Here is a 25,851-nt window from a genome sequence, read left to right on the forward strand (position 1 = left end):
AAGGCAGGCCCCCAAAATAATTTATTAAAACAGTAGTAGTAGGCTATTATCTTCCTTGCCAGCCGGTAAACATAATATTGAGTTGATTGCAAATTTGTATAATTACCATCAACATAATTGTTTAATTAAGCTGTAACTTAAAGTGCTCTTGGGGGCCCCCTTGGTGGTCATGGGGGCCCCAAGCAGCTGCTTAGTTCGCTTATGTCTTGGGCCGGCCCTGCAGGCCTACATGCATATACATATAGACACTTAAGAAAAAAAATTGTTTGGACCCCCCCACTTTTGCGATCAAAATATTAGTGCATGACTGGTCTAATAGTCCAGCGATTTTTCCATTGCTTCACAATCATTCCACTTTATCAGTAGGGAGAAAACCCATAACAATAGAATTCCACTCCATGTTTTCTAGACAAGTGGCAGCACGCACACAGATTCAACTCCCATACTCTTTGATCGACGCATCGCGCTTGCAGCTAGCACTTCAGACATGATTGTTCCACAGAGGAGATGGATAAGGAGGTTTTTTTCGAGGAAGAGGAAAGTAAGTCAGAGTTGCCCAAGTTTTCCCTTCAATGTTTAAAGCACCCTTATGAGACATTCTCTGACTATAATAGCATTAGTTAGCGTTAAGTCACAAAGATCCTTCTGCAAACATTAGGATTATAGCTAGCTTGATAAGCAAGATTTTTACCTACATCTAGCACTAGACATAAGCATACTTTATTTACCCATTACAAGTGGAACAGCATTTGTTGATTTCTTAATCTGGGTCTGAAATATGTTGTGCTTTTGGCCGTGTTCAGACTTAGGCGTCTGTTTCAGGCAGAAAGAGATGTCAGGGATGTTTTTTCAAGAAGGTACAAAATAAATTGCTGGTGTTTTTTTCATTGCCATAACAACCGTGAGCTAATCTGGAGTTAACCTTAGCTAACATGCTAGTTTTCTAACGACTGGAAAAAAAGAAGAAAGAAAAACCCTTTATTTCCGAATTGTCTTCCAAATTTACCAATGTTGCTCAACTTGTAATTTTGGCTATTCGTAGCATTTCATTACGACATGTTAGTCTGTAACATGAAGGCAAAACTGATTAAACCATTAAAACCATATCCTCTGAAAGCTTATCTCAGGATGTTATCTAATGAGACAAGAGACACATCGTTCTTTCCATATTAGTATGCTGCCCATGCATAATAAATTCGGTATTGGTAAATGGAGTATATGGCTGATACTTTTTTGGGCTGTGCCATTTAGGGAAACGGATTCAACCACCTAACCCATGTATTTTCTGAAAGCTTACATCCTAAGGATGTGATCTGTGGAAAAGACTACAGGTTTGAACACACATTTGACAATTTCTGAACCAGTCACGCTTTAGCGAGATGCACATTTTTTATGTAGCCTACATAATTATTAGGCTTCTAAACCTATACCAATTGTGAATTTGATAACATGATTTACATCTCAGAAATCTTCATATGAACAATCTACATTAAGCTTATGTCAATTATCAATATGAAAGAATGCTCAATGCATCTCCATGTCTCCTGATATAGCCTGGGTGGTTGAGATTGAGAGTGAGTCAGAGGCAGGGGCAGCATGCAGGGGCAGTGGAGACAGCTCTGTTGCTGAGGTGAGTGCTGAAAGGTGACAGGTAGTTGAAGATGTCCCATTGCTTTTTGGGAAGTTTAGTTTTAAAAATATTTAAATGTCCAGCCCCTCAGTATATGTATAACAACTATGGTAGTAATAGTTGTGGTAAATGCACCAGAATGCGGGAAATTGCATCTACATGTAAAAAGAAATTGGTCGAAAATTGGCAAAATGTGTCCACCCCCACTTTCAAAATGCTGCTGACGCCCATGCCGCCATATGACTTGTTGATGTTGGGTCTGCAGAGGGCATATTATTTGATGCAATGTGTTAAGCTGAGGCAGGGGCGGCCTTAAGCATCTGGGGGCCCGTTTCAATAACTAATATGGGGCCCTATCCACATAAAACATAATAGAGCAGAAAAAAGCAAGGATTCCTGTTGGTTTGCATCAATGGTTTATTATTTTATTACGTGCACTTTCATCTTAATGAACAGGGCAGCTCAACATAAAAATAATCCAACCTTATTTGATTAAAACGATATATAACAGCGTTTTATGTTGGAATAGTCATCGCCCTTTCATGCACGGCAACTTCACTGCTTACTGTAATTGATTAACGCTGTATATTTTCAGCTGTCCGGGCTGACTTAAATAACAGCTCAAACATCCCCTCAACTTGAATTATATAACTAAAGCAAAGAAGAAAAAGAGTGTGACGTGACACTAAACCGAATTTATCTTAAATAGCTCTACAACGAGCAGCTCACCGGGCCCACCGCTGCTGTCGCCCTAGCTCTACAGATGCTGGACAGAAGAAAGAGATCACTTTTGGTGGACTGAAAAAAGCTTTTGTTGTCCAATAATCAAACAAAGCATTATTTTACACATTTTTGTGTGTGTTTCAATCAGTGGTTAAACCCCTTCAATATGCTGCAATAGTTGTAGCTTCCTCCATAACAGACACGCAGGGGCGGACTTACCCATTAGGCAAGGTAGGCAACCGCCCAGCTACCAGGGGGCCCCCAGATGCCAGGGGTGTCTACATAAAATTACTCTATGATCCATAATAACTATAATAATAATACAAATTGATTAAAAGTAATAACCTTCCACAAAAGTATCAACAAAGATACCAACAGAGCGTTTATTCTATTTGTGTCAACGAAGGCTTCCCCTCCCACCCGATACTACGGTGAACTATTCCATCGATTGCAGCAACTGCGCAGCAAAGCACATCATTTTAGTTGGTTAATGTGAGACAGTAGAAGAGTGAAGTGAATGCAAAAACCAATTTGCTAAATGTAACGAAACTCCCCGAGCGGAGCACAAAAGAGAAAGACAAAAGAGGAGAGTAAACAAGTAATTGCCAAACTGAAACTACAGAAGGAAATGTAATTTTTCTCCACTGGTATCCAATGATGCGGCAGCTAGCACAAGTGCTGCTCAGTGAAGTTTGGCTAGCAACAGCAGCTAGGCTATCTTGCTCGTAGCACAATTTACCGGGGTCAGCTTCTCCACGCAGGGCTCTAGACTGAGACCAGATTTGGCATTGTTACTGACAATGATCGCCTCCAGCAAACTGTTTTTGAATTAGCCATTTCCCCCTAAATAATTGTCAAGCTTATTTACGTTTTTGGGGGCATATTTTCAGTAAACAGATGGTAGGCTTTTGGGGGCATATTTTCAGTAAACAGATGGTAGGCCTACTGTACTGTTTGAATTGCGATTCCATCTGAAATACTGCCGGTGACAATGTTGTTACAATAGCATGTTTCAAAGGGGGATCTTAATGAATTAATGCAATATGAGTAAGCTAAATGCTTGAAAATATCACTAGAAGGGAAAAAGTTGAAAAAGTCATAGAGGTTAGGAACATTTTCACCGGATTGCCCAATATCTTCATTTGATCCAACTTTTCAACTGAGGCTGCTATAGGTTATCAATATTATATATATATATTAATAATTATTATATGGATTGAAAAGAGTAAGAATAGGAGTTAAGGGGGCCCCATGTCTTTGCCTGGGGCCCCCAAATCACTAAATCCGCCACTGACGACACGGACACAAGACGTTCTTGTAACAAGTCCTCTCAACGAGTGATTCGTTCATTTCTTTTGAAGAACGTTCTTGCAAGCGTCCTTGCGAGAATGGTCTTGCAAAGACGCAAGGACGGAGAATGAATTGAGATGGTTAGGGTTTTCCTGGACTCGCAGCAATATGATAACCCTGACTAACTACAAAAACTAGATAACAAAGCTATAAAATGGTCCCTCTACCTGTAATTTTATGTTTTCTGTAGCCCTTGCTAATTTACAGTACCTAATGTTAACTAGGTTATCGAAAAGTCGGAGCAAATTTACAAATTAGGCGTTTCATCAATAAAATAAGAACATTTTCAGCGACTACACTGCTTATTTCTCGTCACATTTTAATTCAGATGCTGATTTACAAGTACCGTTTAGCTGAAATATGAAAAGTAAAAAATTACAGTTGTGAGGTTTGTCCGCCTCACTTGACATCTTGCAATGACTTCTGGGGAATCAGAAGCGTTCTCGCTGGTCAAGTCACCATCCGATGCATCCTCGATAAAAAGGGCGGATCAAGAACATTTCCGGGTATTTTTGGCGTTCTTGGTGACTTGTGTTCTTTGGATTGGAACCGTACTTGGGCAATGAAAGACGTCAAACGAGTTCGCAAGAACACAAGAACGGAAAAAACGTGGATTGATAAACAGCCAGAGAATGTTGTGTAGCGCATGTCGAGCTAACTTCGGCTGGTGAAGTTTTTGGTAATATCATTACATTAGTAAGTTCACCGAGAGGCACACGGAAGAGAAGTTGCCTTTCTTACCTGATTGTTTTTACTCTTCTGGAGTTAACGCTGCCAATGAGGTATGCATAGTTTTTCAATGTGTAGTTATCAACCCTTACAAAAAAGAAGTATACTTCAAGTTTATTTTGTAAGTATACTTAGTATAAAAAGTATACTATTATCATGTTACTTAAAGTATACTAGAAGTGTACTTATTTATATACTTTTTTTGTACAAAGTAAACTGAATTGGCCCACTTTTTAGGTCATTTAGTACACTTTAAAGTACACTTGTAGTGTATTTCAAGGTTTACTTTTGAATACTGCAAAGTAGCCTGTGTAGTGCACTTTCAGTTCATCAAGTATACTTCCTCAAGTACTTCAAAGTATACTTTGGAATAGTCTAAAGTAGCCTGTGTAGTGCATTTTCAGTTCATCAAGTATACTTCCTCAAGTACTTCAAAGTATACTTTGGAATAGTCTAAAGTAGCCTGTGTAGTGCATTTTCAGTTCATCAAGTATACTTCCTAAAGTACTTCAAAGTATACTTTGGAATACTCTAAAGTAACCTGTGTAGTGCACTTTGAGTTCATGAAGTATACTTCCTAAAGAACCTCAAAGTATACTTTGCAATAGTTTCAAGTGCACTTTCATTTAATGTATGTACGTCAACAAGTAAACTTCTAAATCTAATTTTACTATCATTTACTAATGTATTTAAATGTTTATGGGCCCCTCAAACACCTCAGATCTTGAGTCACTTGGCAAGAATGGGGCCCTCATAATATTTTTTTTTTCTTCCAAAAAAAAAGAAAAATAAGTATTTATCAATTTTAAAATCGTTTCTAAAAGACACATTAAAACAAGACAGTCCATACATACAGGTTACCCAAAGGGCGTACAGAACAAATACCCAAAAGGGCGCACATTTACAATTGCCCCACTAGGGGGTTACAATTGGGAGTCCAAGCTCGACAGAAGTCCACTCAAGCCCGCCCTTGGTGACTCCGTCTCCCTCTCCTCCCGGTCTTCCTCGCCAGTGGAGTCAAGCGACTGGCCCGCTGCCCTCTGTCGCGACGGCCCCTGGGAAGGCCCATCCCTATGCCACTGCTCCCAGGCTGCCCTTCGGCGAGGATTCCGTTCCTCTGGTCCGGCCATCAGTCCGTCCGTCGGTCGATCTTCCCTCAAGTGGCCTGGCCCACCTCTGGGTTACCAGCAGTGATGGGCGCCGAAACGCCAAACACTCTGAAATTGGGGACAAGTCCCCGCCTGGCGTCGGGGCCGGAGCCCCCAGGCAGGCGACCGCTCCTACCCACCCCCGTCACCAGATCCTAGTACCGGGGATCCGGTATCAACGGGGGAAGGTCATTGACCTTCCAACACTCACTTGATCTTAGCCAAAAGGCCGAGAAGCGATCCCTCATAATAGTTAACTGCAGATTCGTAGCTCTTCACTGCATACTCAATAACATTACTAGAATCCAGCTGTTCTTATCAAATGTAACAGTCATTTAACTCATGGTTACAATGGTAAACCAGCACAACAATGACAATTACCACGCAACAAAACTCTACATTCTAAGCAGACACATTTAAAAAACGAAATTCATGAAGTTACATTTGTATTTCGAACAAACGGCAAACTTATCAGCAAATTTTAACACTATTTACTGACTTGCATCATGGGAATTGACTAGCCAATGAGCCACACTATCTCCATTATTTCACGTTGTTATTTCATTCTTCAGTCAGTTTGACAGTATAACCTTCAAATTCTCAAGTAGCTTTTTCGTTTTTTTCCCATTAATACTCCAATTGATAATTATTTGTAGAAGAGTATAGGGTTTCAGAATGTTTTAGCAGTAATTAAGGTTACAGCTTCAGTAGCAAAAAAACATTCAATGTGCAATGCATTAGATTTTCATAGACATGAATAATTAGAATGAGATGGATCTAAAAAATGTAACATGTAATGTACTTTAAAATTATTTTGACTGTTTTTGCTGTATAATAATAGAAAACATACATCCTACTCCAGAAAAAAATGTATACCATTTTCTGTTTCTAAGCATACTTCTTAAAAGTACGTTATTGAGTACGTAGTGAAAAGCAACAAATCTGCAGTAAACTATTATGAGGGCCCCGTTCTCGCCAAGTGACTCGATCTGAGGCGTTTGAGGGGCCCATAAACATTTTAATACATTAGTAAATAATAGTAAAATTACATTTAGAAGTTTACTTGTTGACGTACTTACATTAAATGAAAGTGCACTTGAAAGTATTGCAAAGTATACTTTGAGGTTCTTTAGGAAGTATACTTCATTAACTCAAAGTGCACTACACAGGTTACTTTAGAGTATTCCAAAGTATACTTTGAAGTACTTTAGGAAGTATACTTGATGAACTGAAAGTGCACTTCACAGGCTACTTTGCAGTATACAAAAGTGAACTATTTTCAAAGCATACTTAAAAGTATATTAAAAGTAAACTATGTTCTAAGTATGCTTCTTAAAAGTGAACTATTTTCTAAGCATACTTCTTAAAAGTATATCAAAACTGAACTAAAAGTGTACTATCCATATTTTAGTATACTTATAGTATACTTTAATATACTTCTTTTTTGTAAAGGAATGTAAAGCATAACTGTGTTACGGTTTATTAACAGTCAATCTAACGTTGTGTTTCTTAATTATTAATGTGCTGTTCTCTGTGAGAATATTCTTATTTCTGTGACTTATGTGATAATCCATCCATCCATCCATCATCTGCCGCTTGTCCGAATGTGATATGTGATAATTTTATCTTTTATTTAGTTCTCACGGCATGTTTGATGACATCGAGTATGACATGATTGGACTAATAAATTCCCGTAGACAAGAACGCCTTGTGTCTGTTATGGAGGAAGCTACAACTATTGCAGCATATTGAAGGGGTTTAACCACTGATTGAAACACACACTAACATGTCTAAAATAATGCTTTGTTAGAAGAAAAAAAAACGTTTTATGTGACAGTCCGACATTACCTGATCATGTCAGGTAATGTGGGACAGCATTTTTCAGGTAATGCTATAAAAATAATTTAATTTGACAGTTCTCAAATGTTTAATACCAATGCATAATACTGCACTTAAGTTCCCAACAAAATAACAACTTACAATGTCATCGAACCAGCGCTTTCAGACTTGTAAGCGTGACCGCTAGCTAGCTGGCACATAGACTGCAGATCACTAAGGTTTACATCAGTTACACTTTATGCCTATTGTATAAGTCAAACCCCACAACTAAATGAATCTTGCCACACCCTTGCACCTAGCATTGTTGTATATAAACTAATTATTATTATATCAGCAGACTAGGACTATGAATTAGGGTAATTGCCATGTTTCGCTCATCTTTTACATTTACCTTTATTCATTAAGCAGACGCTTTTATCCAAAGCGACTTCCAAGAGAGAGCTTTACAAAGTGCATAGGTCACTGATAATAACAACAAGATAGCCCCAAAGCATTGCGGGTAGCCAAAACAAGAAGCACACTGTGAACAACCAAAAAATAAGTGCCAAAGGGAAGAACCATAAGAGCATGTAGTTAAGCAAGTTACAATTAAACAACATGAATCTCGAAGTGCAAGTGACCTGCAGAAAAAGCAGCAACAATGAGAATAAAAATAAGATAGAATAAAATAAACTAAAATAGAATATTTTGCAGCAAATACAACAGTTTAAATCAGTTGCCACTAACCAACAAGAGCAACAAGTCTCTAAGCAAGAGTCATTGTGATCCTTGAGGAAACTAGCATTGGCTTCAGCAAACCATTCCTAAGTACCGTTGTACTCCCGGAACAAGTGCGTCTTGAACCTTCTCTTGAAGGTGGAGAGACAGTCTTTTAATACATAATTATTAGTGCTGTCAAACGATTAAAATATTTAATCGCGATTAATCGCATTAATGTCATAGTTAACTCGCGATTAATCACAATTAATCGCACATTTTTATCTATTCTAAATGTCCCTGATTTCTTTTTGTCCCAATCTTTTTTCAAATTTTAATGCTCTTATCAACATAGAAAAGTGGTTCGGATTACTTTGTGCAAATATTTTTTTTATTGAAAACAACATTGCAATCGCATGGCTTTGACGAGGGGGCAGAGAATTCGCATCAGCTGTGTGCTTGGCCATCAAGTGGTTTTTCAGACTGGACGTGCTGCGATGATAGCTCAGTTTACAACGACAAAACACACAGATCACTGGTCTTGTCAATAGAACCATTTGGCAACTTTTTTTAAAGCAAACTTTCCATTCAGAATCTTATTGGCATCCATTTCGGCATCTCGCGCTCGTCATCCACTCAAAACGTAACGTTAGCCTACTACCAGAGAATGTCTAATATCCGTAAACGGGCTCTGCTACTACTCTTTAGACAGCTCGCAAGCCAAACGAGTGTTTGGCGTGCCTGTTGTTTTGTTTCCGGTCTAGCTAGATCCGGTGTGGTGTTGTAGTTTTTCTAATGTCGGTAGTTGTTGCAACAGCATGTGAAAAAAACTACAAAGTTTGCTAGGCCAAAAAGAGCGTTAATCGCGCGATAAAATAATTGACGCCGTTAATTTGGGTTTGCGTTAACGCCGTTAATAACGCGTTAAACTGACAGCACTAATAATTATATATTATTAGGCTGATCGAAATAAACCACTTAAGAAATGATGTCACTGAAACTGTTTTCAAAAGTAATTGGATAATTGACATAGGCCTAAACTATAAAAGCAGTGCGTCAAAAGATAATTTATTAATATGAACCATCATAGTGTGTCCATTCATCGACAACCCTGTGGAGGAAGGTGCACATATCATTCAAAGAGCGTTAACTAAACCAGCCCCACAAGTCTTCAGAGACAGAAACAACCCGCTGTACTTCCCTGACGATCATCTGTGGGAGAGGTATCGGTTCAGCAGGCCCAGCAAAGTTTACCTATGTAGTCTGCTGGAGCCACACATAAGGAAAAAAACACACCGTAGCCAGGCTTTGACCACTGTACAGTCTGTTTGTATAGCTCTGCGTTTCTTTGCTTGTGGGAACTTCTTGTACAGTGTTGGGGACGCAGAAACTCTTGCAAAGGCAACTGTATGCCGGGAAATACGAACGGTATACCTTGCTCTAAAGCGGTACCTGAATATCTACGTCTGTTTTCCTGGTCATTGTGACATACAACGAATCAAAGAGACTTTTTATTCAATTGCAGATATGTGACAGTATTCTTTTTCAAGAAGTCTGCAGGTTGACAAGCATTAATTGACTCCTCTCCTTCAGGCTTCCCTAATGTCATAAGGGGCAATTGACTGTCCACATGTGCGAATCCAAGGCCCATCTGGACCTGTGGAGGCAGACTATGGCAAATGGTTTTGAAATAAAAAATCATTTCGAAATTTTTTGTGAGGGTTGCTGTGATGATGATGTGTGCCAATTCTGGGGAAGATTTGACAAAAATTGAAGGAGGAGAAGTGAAAAGACCTTTTTCCTTAAATTTAGAAATGGCGGAAAATCTATATAACCGGAAAATGGCGTCATAGGGTGTGTTGAACTTGTCTTGACCCAGGAAATCCAATGGTACCTAATGAAAAAATCGGTCATACGGTTCAAAAGTTAAGTGTGTAAACACAAGTCCAACTTTGTCCCGTTGGTGGCGCAAGAGCGCTCCAATGAGAGTCATGAAACTTGGTCAAAATAAAGAGGGGACTGTGCTTAATGAGTGTGCCAAATTTCACAACTTTTTACCATACGGTTCTAGGGGCTGTCATCGACTCCAATGGGAGAGGAAGATGATTAATAATAATAATAAGAAAAGGTAAAAACACTTTAGTGGCTTTGCCGCTTTGCGGCTTGGCCACCAATAATAATAAGAAAAGGTAGAAATACTTAAGTGGCTTTGCTGCTTGGCCACCGATTTACTGGTAGTAGTAAAAATAGGTGTTTTACAATAACGCTAATACAGATTGCAAAACCTGTAAAGGCCGATTTATACTTCTCCGACTCCGTTACGACAGACGCACACACGTCGGACGGATTGGTTGAATTTATACTACTCTGACAGCTCTGCGTGCTGAAAGCAATTCACCGCCAGAACAGTAGAGAGCGCTGCACTGCGATGCTAGCTAGGTTATTGAAAAGTCAGAGCAAATTTACAAATTAGCTGTTTTATCAATAAGATAAGCACATTTTCAGCAACTATACTGCCTATTTCTCGTCACATTTTAATTCAGATGCTGATTTACATGAACTGTTTAGCTGAAATATGAATTGTAAAAACTTACAACAATGGCGGTCAAAGGATTCTGTTCTCTTGTTGGTCATGGCAACCCCGCCCCTGACTCAAGCAGTTCTTAATACGGACCAATCACAGCCAAGGGGTATCCGTAAAATGACGGACGGACAAACAGACGGATAGTCAGGAAAATCAGGAGGTGCACGCAGAGCTCTCCGAGGGGTTCGGAGAGGGCACGGAGAGGGGGTTCCCTGTGTTCATGTCCGTAAAAATGCAGAAGTATAAATTGGCCTTAAGGAACGCAGATATGAACCACTAAAGTAAACATATGTTTAACAATAAATGTTAAGGGTTATTAATATTTGTGCACACATAAAATAACTCAGGGGGTTACAAATATATTTACGAAGGATGAGATGAACGAGTAACTGAAGAATTCTTTCTTCTCTGAGAAAACTTTGTATACAACATACACTCCAATACTAAATTTGATAATGTTGTGTATGACACAAACATTGTTTCCAATAATAAAGACATCATCCCCTACTGATACTTTATTGGTGATATTGTGCTTTGACTGAAAGACCGCTGGGAATAGGACCAACAAAGTGTTGCTTTTTCAAGGGACAGACTAAACCAGTGTCCTTCACAATAGGTTTTTGGTCAACTTCAGACAATCTACTAATGACCTGGGCAAGGGGGAATTATGGCTTCCTCACAAACTTCTTTACCTTGTGAAGGAAATTCTCAAAAGGAAATTAAGAAATTGAGTCAAGGCAGCCATGTCGTTGGACATCATGGTACAAGTGAAGTAATCCATGAATATTGCATACAAGTTTGTCTTTGAAGTTCAACGTAAGTTTGCCATTAATATAAATAGACTACAATATCCTCCGACCAGCGGGTGCAGTAATACCGTCGCTACACCTGAAAAGAGGGGCCTGAGGAGAGTTCCGGCTTCAGGGGCCTGAGGAGGGAGTGCTGCAATTGGATTCTTTTGGGCCTCGCGGTGGCTGCGGGGGTTTCCCAGCCGCTACTGACTGCATCCTTGATAACTCTACTACAATCATAATAGCCTACCTGATGATACCTTTTCAAAAGCTCATATCATGAAATGTTTCTAATATGTTTATGATTGTTTGTGATTTGGTCTTAGTGACTTAGGAGTCCTCTTGACATTTCCATTATTTTTAAGAGTTTATCCTAAATTGGCAAGTTAGGAGCTACTTTTAGTCTTAAGATGTTTCATGAATACAGCCCCTGGTGTTTTGTATGACCCAGAGAGAAGCTGGCTTGATCCTCCACAGAGTCACTGCTCTCTTCTGACTGATGGAGCTAGTTACTGTGGAGCTAAAGAATGATGGTGATGCTGGGTTTGATTCTGGCCCTGGGTCTTTGCAGCATGTCATTCCCTCTCTCTCTCTCCCTATATTTTCCATCTCTCTATGCCATCACTATAAAAATAATATTGGCAAAAATGCACCCCCCCCCCCCCCCCCCCAAAAAGAGTTGGTTAGTTAGCTTATGCTCACAGGTGTGTGTGTGCCTGTGGCACACCTGCCAACACTCAGGAAATTAGTTTTTTCCTTGCTCTGTCTCGAGTGGCTGTTTAAGGAATTTGGCCAATCAGGGAGAGTGGGTGAGAAGGGGATGTTAAGGTGGTCGCCATGGTAACGGCTCTGAAAACAGGTGTCTTTGGTGGCCCCTGACTAAACCCTGGAAGTGACAGAGGCTTCTATAACCCTCTAATCTTTTTTGTTCTATTCAATGGAATGCATACATACACACACCAAACCTCTCCACCATTTCATCCCTCTGTTTTACCTGTGACAGCATTTACATTTAGTCATTTAGCAGACGCTCTTCTCCAGAGCGACTTACAGTAAGTACAGGCACATTCCCCTGAGGCAAGTAGGGTGAAGTGCCTTGCCCAAGGACACAACGTCATTTGTCACGGCGGAGAATCGATCCGGCAACCTTCTAGCCCGATTCCCTAACCTCTCAGCCACCTGACAGCACCCAAACTACCTGATAGCACCCACAGGGAGCGTAATGCAGAGTCCCAAAAAGATAAAGGGAGGAGTGGAGAGATAGGAAGGGAAGGATAACACAGTTGAATCTGTCCGTGTTAGACATTGTAAGATGTCTTTTCATGCACATTTATTTTGGCATCTGTCATCGTTAGCAACAGGCCTTCTGGCGCTTAAAGAGCCAATAGGGATGTTTACAGCAAGAAGGAAGAGTAATTCAATCCAGACATCAGGAATAAATCCTTATTAATACTGACGTGTGTGTGTGTCATTCTGTTGAGAGGGCAGTAAGTGAAGTATGAATGACAATTTAGGTGGTGAGCTAAAGACTGTGATATTAAGGACCTGCATTGTGTGTGTTTATGTGTGTTTGAATTCTGTCTGTTGTGGTTATACTCTTGCGAGCACCCAACTAAGCTGTGATTCACCCACAAACAGGAAACACTGCTCAGTACAGGAAGAGACACAGGAAGTGATTTGTTTCATTTGTGTACAGTGGCTCCTCTCACCCTCTGCAGTTCATCCTTTTATTATTGCTTCTAAAATTGCATCTGTTGGTCGCTTCATAACTGTAGTTGCATTAAAAACATCATTTCACATGACATTGATTTCTCCAAACTTGTTCCACTTGGACGGGGGTTTAAATGGTTCCACTGTAATTGGCTGATAGTCTATGTTACTCCACTCTGATTGGTCCTTATTAACACCTGTGTGTTTGTTGTCTGTTGCAGTTATGCGGAGGAACCCATTTGCAGCAGACATGTGCTGTAGGAAAGGTTCCCGCAACGCCCTACAAGACCTCTACAACCCCTCACAGGTAAGACTTCCATTCTCTCTCTTCCTCCCCCTCTCTCTCTAGTCTGGAGAACGATGGTGAAGGCTCTGTTCTATGAGGTGCAATACCTGGGCTCGGCCAGGAACCTGTTTGTAGTGGACCTGAACCAGTAAGGTCCACTAGGTGCTACAACCTTTCCACAGGGGAGTGTTTGGTGTTGGGAACGAATGTAGCACCAGGGGCCAAATGTATCAAACTCTGTTTAAATTCATCCGTTAAAGTATGCATATAGATAAAACGGGAAAACTTAGTGCACAACGTTTTTCTCAGATTTATGAACACTGCGTACGCCACTGGTATCACACGTTTGTCTTCATAGATTCCACTTAACTTGTGATTGTGCACATGTGAACAAGCTTGTTATGCACACCCTGTCAACTCCCATCTTTTTAAAAGATCAACTTTACTGAATGTAAAGTGGAGATCTTAATTTGCAAAAAAGGAAGAGCATCTTGTTTGGGGCCTTAGGCTATCAGTTATTTCACGTTGATGGAGTAAAAAAAAAAAAAATTAACAAAAAAAATATTTAGCAACCTATTGTGCCCTTATCGTAACATGTTTGCAGTCGATAGCACTGTTTACATTAGGTGTGTGAAAGAAAATTTTATCTGGACTGTGTAGATTTGAATAGTCAAAGATGGCGGTTTCAATACAATTTATTTAGATTATACAATTACATAAGATTAAACAAAGTACTTTGTGATCAGTCATTACGAAGGGTGCGCTAGTCAAAAATTGTTCGCAAGAGTGATAGAGAACTATCACACATGCACTTCCTTATATAAACTTGAGATCAAATGGTATTCTGTAAGGTCAATCAATCAATGTAGCAAACTCTGTGATTGGCTAACTCAACTCAGTGACAGCTTGAAACAACACATCTCCATATCAATTGTCTCACTGTTCTTTGATGTGAAGTCTCTCCCCAAAACAGTAGATAATAAAGCCCTAGGAGTTGGCCAGCCAAATCGTCAACTCTCTTTTGTGTGGTCATCTTCAAACAATACTTTTAATTAACACAAACAATGAAACAGGACACAGTCCTTCTCGAGCCAAAGTTCAGAGCAACTGCCTCTATAGCCCCTTACACTGACCAGAAGACAGAAGGTCATATAAGATGCTTCACCCATCCCCCAGAGTAAAATGCCCACAGAGCCATCAGCACCTCACATTCCTTTGAACTCAACTTAATTATCTTCCCCTTTAGTCTCTTACCAATGAACATAGTGCCTTATAGATTTCATACACATACATCTATGCATATGACCAAAATTTCTACCACAGGTGAAACGGCGTTCGCTGCAAATTACACTTTAATGTTGGCCTGTTCAACCGCAATATAAGGGAATCTAATGTACGTTGGGGACAGGCGGATCATGTCATCTTAATCTTTTGATAATCTTTTGATAACCTATAGAATTCACTTCCATTGTCGATCAAGTAAAACTGTCATTTGTTATGCATGCACTTTCTCTCAGCTTTTCGGTCAAGCTGTGTTGCTGTAGCACATCTCAATACTTGGGGTACGCATTGGTTTTAAAGTGTTTTTTCACCAGTCTGAAACTATGTAGAACCCTTGTACATATGTTTCTGCGTCCATTTTCATGCATACGCGCCTTTGTACATTTGGCCCCAGGGCTTTCAGACATTCTGATGCAGGCTAACCTCCATTATGCTGAGGCACCTTACTGAGATGGTGGGACCCTCCTTGACAAACGCTGTGTAGAGATTGGGGGTGATCTCCTCGGGAGTTGTTGAAGATGGGCAGAAAAATTTCACTTCAACTGTAGTTTCATTGTGGCCAGATATTGCTGGGACAAAGACCATGTTTTCAGCAATCAGAGGGACTTTTAACAATTAAGTTCACAAGTGCAATAACACACCATCAATTAAACGTTTAGGATGTTTATTAGAATGATGGAGCTGGTAGCAAGCCGAGCTCGGTAGATGAAGAGGCTGGTAGCAGAGCCGAGGCTGGCCTCCTGTTGAGACGTGTCATTTTCCAGGGTACAATTAACATGTGAATAAAGATGTGACTGAAGTGGGGGAGGGCGGTTAATTTGATACCAGGCTTGAACTCGGGTTGTGGCGGTAGAGTCCTTGAGGGTCACGGCCGAACAGCAGCAAAAGCAGATCCCCCCAGGATGCCTCGATAGGTGAGCTGGAGAAAGGGGGGGTGGGGCTGGAGGGCGACAAACATGCGAGCACATAGAGGAGAATAAATGCAGAATGTCTAATTGGAGAAAGGGGAGTTTGAGGTGCAGTCGTATTCTTCTGTACTTCGGCTGGGCTGATGAGAATGACTTGATTGGAGTGAAGGAGGAGTTGAGGTGCAATAGTCTTCCCCAAACATTTTGCATCAAGGACACAGGCAAGCCTCTACCACACACAAAAGTAAACTCTGACTCCCCAGAGTGGAAGGGATATCATAAAGTAGATACCCCACCAGCGATCATTACAGTTGCTACAGTAGTGGAGAGAGCGGGGCCGAGATGGTGATGGGTTGTAATCAGGTGGCTGTGGTTGTACAGAGAGGCTCAGTCAGACCAGGACCAGGGTTTACTCGCAGCAAACCGCCTCAGCACCTTTGTACGGATCTGGGGGTGGGATAGAGCAGTGTGCTACATGGACGGAAAGAGCTCATCTTTGTGGAAGTTATGTCTGTTTTCTCTTTTGTCTGTGGTTTTATTTTTTTGTGTATTTGGTGTTGCTTTTGTTTTCTTTGAGTAATGGCCATCGGTATGTTTTGTAACATTTTGTGGTAATCTCCAGCCAACGTTACCTTTATGTGACCCCTAAAAACATTTTAAAACATACATCTCTCTTTCCCACTTTCTCTCCATCTCTCCCACTCCGCCCTCCTTCCTCTCTTTCCCTCTGTTTTCCCTGCCTGTTTTAAAGCCTGACAGGAAAGCATTTGCAGGCGGTGACTGCTTTTAGCACTGTCCTGTTTCCCTTGAACTATGTGTATGTGTAGATCTGTGTATGTGTGCCTCCGGCTAAGTTTAGCTCTGAACTCAAACCCCTACTCCCCAATCCCACCTGAACCTTAATCCATATCTGTTTCTATGGTGACCTATGTTATGACTATGCTGATGGCAGTTTGTACGTTTTAGAACAACTCGTCGAAACGGCCCCTGGCATGAGAATGAGGAGGTCAAATGGCAGAACCAAGCGACTTACTGGAACGATCTAACCTTGCAATGATATCAACATTGTAGTGCTGTCTATGATGTTGGTGTGGCATTATTTGGTGTGTTCTCTAGCACTGTCATAATCCAGTCTTCGTTGAGAAATTCTGTGTAACAGTCACTTACCCAAATCGGTAGATAAGACAGAGGAAAGAGAGATTGTATGAAAGTGCCAGAGTGATGGATTGTGTAGTTTCTTCTTCTCTCGGTTTCATTGGATGTAATCAGTCTTTTTTTCTTTTTTTTTTTCTTTTATCTGTCTGTGTCTCTCCCTCTCTCTCCCTGGTTGAGTTTTTGTATTTTTGCTGTGCCGTTAGAGGTGTTAGATGTCCAACTCTGACACCTTTACCCGGCCATCTACGCCCTGGATGGTGTGTGTAGTCTAGTAACTTCAGTGTGTGTGTAGTGTATTGACTTCAATGTGTGTGTGTGTAGGTCAAGTGACTTCAGTGTGTGTGTGTAGTGTCAGTGTTTCCCCTAAGATTTCTTTTAGCAGTGGGGGCAGGCAGGTCTGTCCGACCCCCCGCCCCCCCCCCCCCCCCCCCCCCCCGGCTAATCCCCTAATTACAGCGCTGGAAGAGGACGAATGTGTGAACATGGTGAAACATAACCCTATATTTTGGAGTAGGTTCAAAAGACTAGTAGTAGTCTAATAACAAATGTAATACTGCATATATTTTTTTCCTATTTTCCGTAAAGCAATACAGTTAGGCTACTTAAAGTATGTTCTAAATGGCAGAAATATGCTGTCAATTAATAATTGACGTAACAACTTATTGTAAATGGTCAGTAGCCTAGCCTATCGAGGTACTCGAAAGCATGTACACTGTCGGCTTCATTTGATCTTGATAGGCTAAGCATTCTAGCAAATAATAACAATATACTCACTATTAATTAAAACTACTTCAGCATAATAATGCACCTAAAATACAAACGTGAGCAAGGGCAGCAATCGCTATCGAATTAACAGGCATGCAATTATGCTAGCAGGGGAAGAATATAAACAACGAAAATCACCAGTTAACTTAAATTTGCAATAACTGTAGACTAATACAATAACAGGCTTTAATGAACTGAAAACATAAGTTATACGACTTACAGTTCTCAAGGACGCACACACGCAATCTCAACTGCGCTGTGAAGCGTGTGTCCCTGCTATTCTCCGACATGCACTCTAACAATCACTGCTGATAGACGGCCTAAAATCTTGTACAGCCCTATTTCTGATACCCTGGCGGCAGAAATTTAGCCATGGCGGGCCGCCACGACAAAATCAACATAGGGGAAACACTGAGTGTGTCAGTGGAAACTTTGTGTTTTGCTGCTGGTACAGACACTGCTCTCTTTGACCAGCACTCCACACACCATCTCTCCTCTGCCCCCTCGTACCGCCCCCCCCCCCCACTCCATTCCTCATCATTCCCCTGTTCATCATGTCAATTCATCCTCACACAGTCACCTCCCTAACACCAACCATGTATTGAGGATCCTGTCATGTATGCGTTCCTCTAATAGTTCCATTATCACTCCTGTAAATAGATCGACACACTAGACAACCGGGCCTGCTCTGCCTCAGTCACAGATTGAGTTCACCTTTTTTCCTGTAGAATTCTAGTCAATAGGGGAGATTAGGTGTTGATGTTGGGTGATTAGACATGGCTTGTAGATGGCATGTTTGATGGCGTTTAGGTCAGGGATCTGTGCAGGCCAGTCAAGTTTTTCCACACAAAACTCAACAAAACAGTTCGCCTTGCATTGGTGCCTGCCTACTGTGGCCCAGGTTTTGATAACACACACCACACCACACACACAGCACAGAGACGGTGCTGCATCTTATGCCCTCTGGGCCTCCTGAGCCTCTCAGCACAGTCAGCTCACCAGAGTTAATGTCCCACACCATACAACCTTCCTCTCCCTCCCTCTCCCTCTCCCTCTCCCTCTCCCTCTCCCTCTCCCTCTCCCCCTCCCCCTCCCCCCAGATATGACAGAATTCACCCCCTTCTCCCTCGCTTTCTCTTTCATCCCCTAATTACAGCGCTGGAAGAGGACGAATGTGTGAACATGGTGAAACATGTGAATTAACACGTTATACCTCCCAGAGGGGGTAGAAGTAGGGAGATTCCACAACAAAGAGCGGTTATTCATGCAGCCTCACTCCAGTCAGTTCTTACGTGACAGCTCAGATGACGAGAAGAAAAGAGTAATGACAAGACCAAGAGAAACCAGGGCAGGGGGATTTGTCTGAATCATTTATCCTCAATCATCTCACAGAGATAGAGAGAGGCTTTTTTTTAGTTTTTTGTTTGCTTTTCTTCCTATGGCTCATCACTTTGTTTCTGCTTTTGGGGAATCAGTCACATATACAGTAAGCACTGAATAACCTTTGCAAGTGGGGTCTATGCTGCCTCACACACAGAATGTCTCTCTCTCTGTCTCTCTCTCTCTCTCTCTCTCTCTCTCTCTCTCTCTCTCTCTCTTTGTCGGGAGAATGGGAGTGAATACCTCATTGTGTGTGTGTGTGTGTGACTGCAGAGATGCAGGGCATGATTTATTTTGATTCCAAGGAAACGTGGGCAGTTGGCATTGCCCTTGAGAGGAATTATGGTCATGAGGAAAAACAATCAGCAGGCATAAAATACATATGCATAACATTGCGTCCCTCCCTTCCTCTCGTTCCTTCCACTACATCTCACTATATTCTTTCTTCTTTCCCTTATTCCCTCATTATCCCACCACCCTTTGTCCCGCCATCATCATCATCTTGGCAAAGTGAACAGAAGCCCCCCAATGAGTGGGTAAATGACAGGCCACAAAATGAATCCGAAATATCATCGCCGAAGCACACCAAATCTGAAAATCATGATGGCATATCCTCGTAGAATAATTCAATTTATGCTTTTTTCCTCCCCTCTCTCTCTCTCTTTTTCTCTCTCTCCTTCCCTCTAGTCGGAGCTCTCTGGCAGCGCTGTCCTCCACCAGGCCAGGAGAGACCAGGTGGTGGAGTCATGCCGGGCCCAAAGTGCATCCAGCCGGAAGAGGCGGGTTCTGACGCCCGGAGACCTGAAGCACATGGTAGTAGATGAGGAGCACGAGCTCATCTACTGCTACGTACCCAAGGTGGCCTGCACCAACTGGAAGCGCGTCATGATGGTACTGACGGGCCATGGGAAATACAGGTTGGTGGGGCTGAAGACTTTCTGACGGGGGGGTGGGGTGGTTAAAAGAGGGGTTGTAGAATGATGGGTAAAGGTTAGTTCTAGTAGTCTTAACGATGTGATGTTCGTTGATCCTCTATTTCGTGTCTATCTGTGCCAGCGACCCCATGGAGATCCCATCCAATGAAGCCCACGTCCCCTCCAACTTGAAGACCCTGAACCAGTACAGCATCGCGGAGATCAACCACCGCCTCAAGACCTACCTCAAGTTCCTCTTTGTCCGCGAGCCCTTTGAGAGGCTCGTCTCGGCATACCGTAACAAGTTCACCCTCAAGTACAACTCCTCCTTTCACCGACGCTTTGGCACTCGCATCGTCCGCCGCTACCGCAAGAACGCCACGCAGGAGGCGCTGGCCAACGGCGCCGACGTCAAATTCCGCGAGTTTGCCAATTACCTGGTGGACCCAGCGACGCAGCGCGACGGCCCCCTGAATGAGCACTGGCAGACGGTGTACCAACTGTGCCACCCATGCCACGTCCACTATGACCTGGTGGGCAAGTATGAAACTCTGGAGGAGGACGCCAACTACGTGCTGCGTCTGGCGGGCGTCAGTGATTCACTGCGCTTCCCGTCGTATGCCAAGTCCACCCGCACCACGGATGCCATGACGGCGCAGTTCTTCGGCAACGTGAGCTCCTTGCAGCAGAGACAGCTGTACCAGCTCTACAAGATGGACTTCCTCATGTTCAACTACTCCACGCCCAGCTACCTCCATCTGGACTAGCGGAGGGGTGCCACTTACGGGACCGGGGACTCTGAGGAGGGTCCTTTGCTGAGGGCAAAATCCGCGGAACCGCGAGATAACTTTTATCATGGAAAAAACGTTATTTGAAAACTACTGCAAGGGGGTAGGGTCTATTCGAGACAGAGAGTAGGTGGTGATGTCAGCTTGTCTGTGAGTAAGTGAAGACTCTGCTCTGACATGGGATTGAGAGGAGGGGGTGGGGGTAGTGAGGTGATCCAATAGTGTGTGAGTGTTCGGAAGAAGGAGGACAGAAAGGAGGTGAGCAGGGCTCCCCTGGAGAACAGGCACTTTGTGTTATATATGTAAATGAGCTCCTGGACCAGTTCGGCGGATTTTGATTCCACGCAGCTAATGGCGACCTTGCACGCGCCCTAACCCCAAAGCATCATGAGAACTTGTTTATTTAATCCCAACCGATGGAAAAACTCTTGTCAAATTGTAAAAATAATAATAATAATTTAAACAAAAACTAAATGCTTATACACCTCCCTTTTCTCTGCTGTTGACATGCCATGCCCTCAGTCTCGATGATGGAGTCCTGCATTTCAGTAATCAGCTGGCTGGCTGCCATTTTGACTACCTTACCCACACATGCACACACATTCACACTCCCCACACCCAATAGCTGGCTATTGACTTAGCTCCATCCAACCGTCAAATAAGAGTGATTGTGAAACAATCTGGGGCCAAGAGTTGTAACAGTAGTATGGCTACAGCACTGGTCTTCATACCGTGGTTTAGGAAGAAAACCTGAACTAGAACTCCTTAAACCTGATGGCCTTCTCTGCAGCCCTGACACAGAACATATAGACTTTGGACCAAAGGAAGTAGAAAGATATGTGTGTGCCCTTGTGATGGAGGGTTACCTCCCATTTTCTAAGAAAGAAGCAGAGGAGAGATAGCCAGTGTGGTTTTGAAAGGGTTAAACAAAGGAAGATAGGCGATATTCTTATAACCTTGCCAGCTCTTGCAAACCAACCAGTTTCCACGCCTACCGCCACGCTCCCATACATTCCTTCTCTGACGACTAAAAACATTTATTTTTAAATGTTTGGTTAAGAATCTTGTTTTTGTTGCCTTTTGAAATGTTGCTGCGAGCAGCAATACAAAAATATTATTTAAATTGCTTGGTTGAAGAGAGATTACATTTTGTTTCTTGACAAATTAACTTTTGTTGTCGATATTTAAAAAGATTGTTACTGTTATTACAAGTTTTGTTGTAATAGTCTATTTGTTGTTATTGTCTTTCCACATTTGTCTCTGGGAAACTCACTAGATTTCCATTGATTCAGAATTCATGAAGGGCGTACAATTGCGTCAGGTCCAAGGCTTTGTTATTCTGTGCGTGAATAGATGTCAAACCTGGTGCCAAAAAGGTTGGAACACTGACAATGCCATGGATGAGACAGGGTCAGCTAAACTCATATCAGTTTCATTCAAATAGTGAGAATAGAGGTCTGCTAAGACAGCAAGGGTCTGACTATACATAGCAACAATACAGACAACCACAACTGCAACTGAATACAAGTGATAATGGTCTGTATTAACCTGCCAAAGTCATACTAGCGGGTTGAAACTGCCATTGTTAGGTCATGTCTAGAGGTCATTTTTACACAATGTGACTAGGTAGCTGAAATAGATGAGGAGAATTTGTACTTTGCGAGTGTATTGAAAGTGGGACAGAAAAGCAGGCAGAGAGAGAGAAGTCATAATACTTTTTAAAATGTCATTTCTTTCTCATTCTGACTAAAGACAGATATGTTTTAAAGTGTAATGTCTGTTACTGTTTGGGTATACATGGACACAGTTGAGGAGTGATTATGTCAGTTATACAAATAATTCATTTTTTTCGTTTGGACAGGCAGTATGGCAGTAATTTGTGTCGCTTTTAATATATAACAGCCGTGCATGTGTGTGTGTTGAGGTATAATGAGCAACTGGTTAGGAGGAACAAGGTCTGTAGCCCAACTCCACATCTGGATGTGATGATGGAGAGGGCTACTGGTTTGGCCTACATCCACAACCCCCATCCACTTACAACAACAATTCATAGTTTTCACGTGACGTCACGTTCCAAGGGGCACGCCCCCTTGGAGGGCAAAAAAGACTTTACGCTGCCCGCCACCTATTATAATCATCATCCATTTTCTTTGAGTCTGTTGCTTTTGTCTTGCCAAAATGCCGGATAGTGGTTGTTGTATCAGATGCAGTAATCGAATCATGGGCTGTGTTTCTTTAGAATTTCATCTGATAAAGAAAACACAGAGAGGAGGAGATTGTGGATTTGTGGCATTAAATCTAACGTTACCTCTGTCTCCGGGGAGGGCAAACAATGCCAGCCGTCCAAATATACACATATTTGCAGCTAACACTTCATCAAGCTCAAGTAAAGTTAAACACAAGAATATACAGGTATAATTATTATGGTATTTTTTGCTATAAAACACATCTTTATGTAATCGGTTTGACATAGTTTGTTGTGTATTGAGGCGACCAACTGCAGTGGTCTTAGTGGTTTTACTTTATCTTGTTGGCTAAATAGTTGGGTTGTTGAGTTGGACACAACTTAACTCTAAATGCATTTGGAATTCAATGATTTGGAAATCCCTTTACGCCAATATTCAACTGAATGTAAAACAAAGACAATGTGTGAGGCTTGCGTTAAGACTTTTCATATTCATTTGGTCATTTGTTTTTAGTTTTTCATCCCAACTTTTTTGGAATTGAGGTTGCAAAAAGTAAAAATGAAAGGAAAAGTTGACTTTAAGAAAGAGGGGTTAGCTAGTTTACAGTAATGATATCACAGTCATCACATATACCTTTCGGTTTTCAGGGGCAGAAATATGGCAGCGGGTGCTGTATATGGATCGCAAGTGCCCAACACTTACATTTTGTGTCCATATATTTCCTTTTCTTTAGCTAAGAGGTGATCCAAAGAAACATGTAAAGGTACATTTTCGGCGTTTGCTGCGTCTCAACGGTGTGGGTCGCCATCGCCAGCAGCTTTCTGCCCTACAGGTCACTGCGGATGTCAAGTGACTAAAAATGCATGAATATGAATATATGCTTTTTCAGCTCTCCTACCTCCTTTATTATACAAATGCTCAAATGCCCACAGGCACACACACAAACACACACTATACACGAAGGCTGATGCCCCAAACAAGCTCAAACAGACGCCTTTCTCTCTCACCTCTCTCAATATCTGGCCCTCCTTCTCTCCACTTTCCTTCTCTCTCTCCTGCCCTCCTTATCTTCTCTCCTGCCCCCCTTCTCTCTCTGGCCATCCTTCTCTTCATTCTCTTCAGTCCCACCTCTCTCTGTACATGGTTGTTTTTTTGGTCAGGGTCCCTACTTTCACAGCAGGAAAAGGGCAGGTTGGTGAAAATCCTAAAAGGGCAACCCAAATGGGCCCACTGTCATCCTGGCAAGATTGAGTATGTTTGAACCTTTTTAAGTCCCAGTTGTTACCCTTGCTGTTACCTATAAGTGGGTGTTTATTCTGATGCTAAATGCAGATTGACAAGAAGTAACTTACAGCTACATGTATTCAAAAACACAAAATGTTGCATCTCTCAAGATGGGAAAGTGAAAGTTCACTTACTACAGATACTGCCAGGCAACTGAATTTATCTTTTCAACCAATTGTCATTACAACTCTTTGTTACTTATAGGAGACTCCCTGCTCCATTTCATGTGTTATTGTTCTTACAGTAAAGTTCTCAATAACTAGCTTCTATGAATATTCAAATATCAAGTCTCAGCCACAGTGAAATCCCTGTCAGTTCTGATGTCAAGTTCACAGAAGAACAAAGCCTGGAATGGTTCAAAATTATTTTGTAGTTTTTTTTCTTTCCTTATGTGTCACATCTTTCTACACATTCCACTGTCTATATCTGATCACATATACATGGCAGCATACCACATGCACGTTTACTGGCAAAAAGTATCAGTCAATTTTCATGAAATTGACGAGTTGAAGCTTTAATTGTTCGACCTATTCTTCAAACTTCAGTCCGGTCAGTTCAATGAATAGGTCTGTTCTTATACAAATCGACATGGTTGCCTAACCTCCCCTAAAGTCATTTTCTTCACCATGTCAGAACCAAGTCACACAACGAGTGCCTTCTCAGCCATCCTCAGTTTTTAGAGCACTTTATTTATCCCATTGGCCGAACTACAATGGCATATGGAAACACACACACGTATGTCACGCGACTGGTGACCAACCTGGATGTTCAGTTGATGGGGGGGCGGGGGGTGTTGTTTACAGATCTGCTGTGTTCAGATCTTCCCGTCAAAAACTTAGTGCTTTTTTTGTTTATCTTTGAGAAGGTTGTACGCCTTTCCAAACCACAGTCCCTAAACCATCAGTGGGCTGCTTCCAGTGTTTTCATCAGTTGCCGGATGGTGTGTTTATGTGTTTGGGTTCTCTGTGTGTTCATGTATTTTTAAGCGCTTATTTTTCCCCTTAGTTCCCCTTAGCTTCTCTGCTATTGATGCTGTATCATGTTGTCCGACTGTTTCATTGAGTGAATTGGATTGGGTATTTGAGAGGTTCATATGTACTGTAATCTGCATCTGCTCTCTCAATATGTGTGTATGTGTGTGTGAACAGTACTGTAAGCATTTGCATTCAATATGTGTGCATGTGTGTTCCTTGGGAGAGACATTGCACCTACTCTGCCTTAGAGAGTACTGTAACTGTATGAACATTGACAGCCTCTTTCCAACAGGCTTATTGTACTGTATTTATTTATTTATGCATTTCAACAACTACCCATAATACTCTTCCAGCTATCACTATGGCAACACACCTGGACTCACTCTCTCCATATCTATTATCCTTATGGGGATCCCTCTTCATCTTCAGGACAGCTCACCAACATGATTAATAATATATGGACCATGAGGTGTTTTGGCCAGTGTGGTTCATCAGTTATTCTGATTTTACAATAAAATTCTGCAGAAACAAACTTAAAATGCCTTTGACTAATGTTTTCCCTCGTGTCATTACTATGCCATATATGCACACTGGCACACATGGCACACACACAAACCATCAAAAAATCTCACAGCACTCCGACTTGCATTGTCATTTCACAACTCACATTGGCATGGTGATCCACTTTTTGCTTACCCATGGGCACCTTGTGCCACCTGATGATTCCAAC

General features: G+C 41.8%; 1 protein-coding gene across 1 annotated transcript; it reads left to right on the forward strand.

Moving 5' to 3' along the window:
• The first annotated feature begins 459 nt into the window (after nt 1-459).
• chst11 (carbohydrate (chondroitin 4) sulfotransferase 11) lies at nt 460-25,660 on the forward strand. Its single transcript, XM_084701180.1, has 4 exons — nt 460-541; nt 13,422-13,507; nt 19,663-19,892; nt 20,032-25,660. Exons 1-4 carry the CDS (start codon nt 508-510, stop codon nt 20,654-20,656), a joined length of 975 nt encoding a protein of 324 aa, XP_084557306.1. The 5' UTR covers nt 460-507; the 3' UTR covers nt 20,657-25,660.
• The last annotated feature ends 191 nt before the right edge of the window (nt 25,661-25,851 follow it).

This window comes from Hypomesus nipponensis, chromosome 7 (genome assembly GCF_054491055.1).
Source record: "Hypomesus nipponensis isolate SF chromosome 7, ASM5449105v1, whole genome shotgun sequence".
Classification (NCBI taxonomy): domain Eukaryota; kingdom Metazoa; phylum Chordata; class Actinopteri; order Osmeriformes; family Osmeridae; genus Hypomesus; species Hypomesus nipponensis.

Coding starts and splice junctions, on each gene's coding strand:
- chst11 (XM_084701180.1), top strand. CDS start 508: ATGGATAAGGAGGTTTTTTTCGAGGAAGAGGAAA. Junction 542..13,421: donor TTTTTTCGAGGAAGAGGAAA/GTAAGTCAGAGT, acceptor TGTCTGTTGCAG/TTATGCGGAGGAACCCATTT. Junction 13,508..19,662: donor ACCTCTACAACCCCTCACAG/GTAAGACTTCCA, acceptor CCTTCCCTCTAG/TCGGAGCTCTCTGGCAGCGC.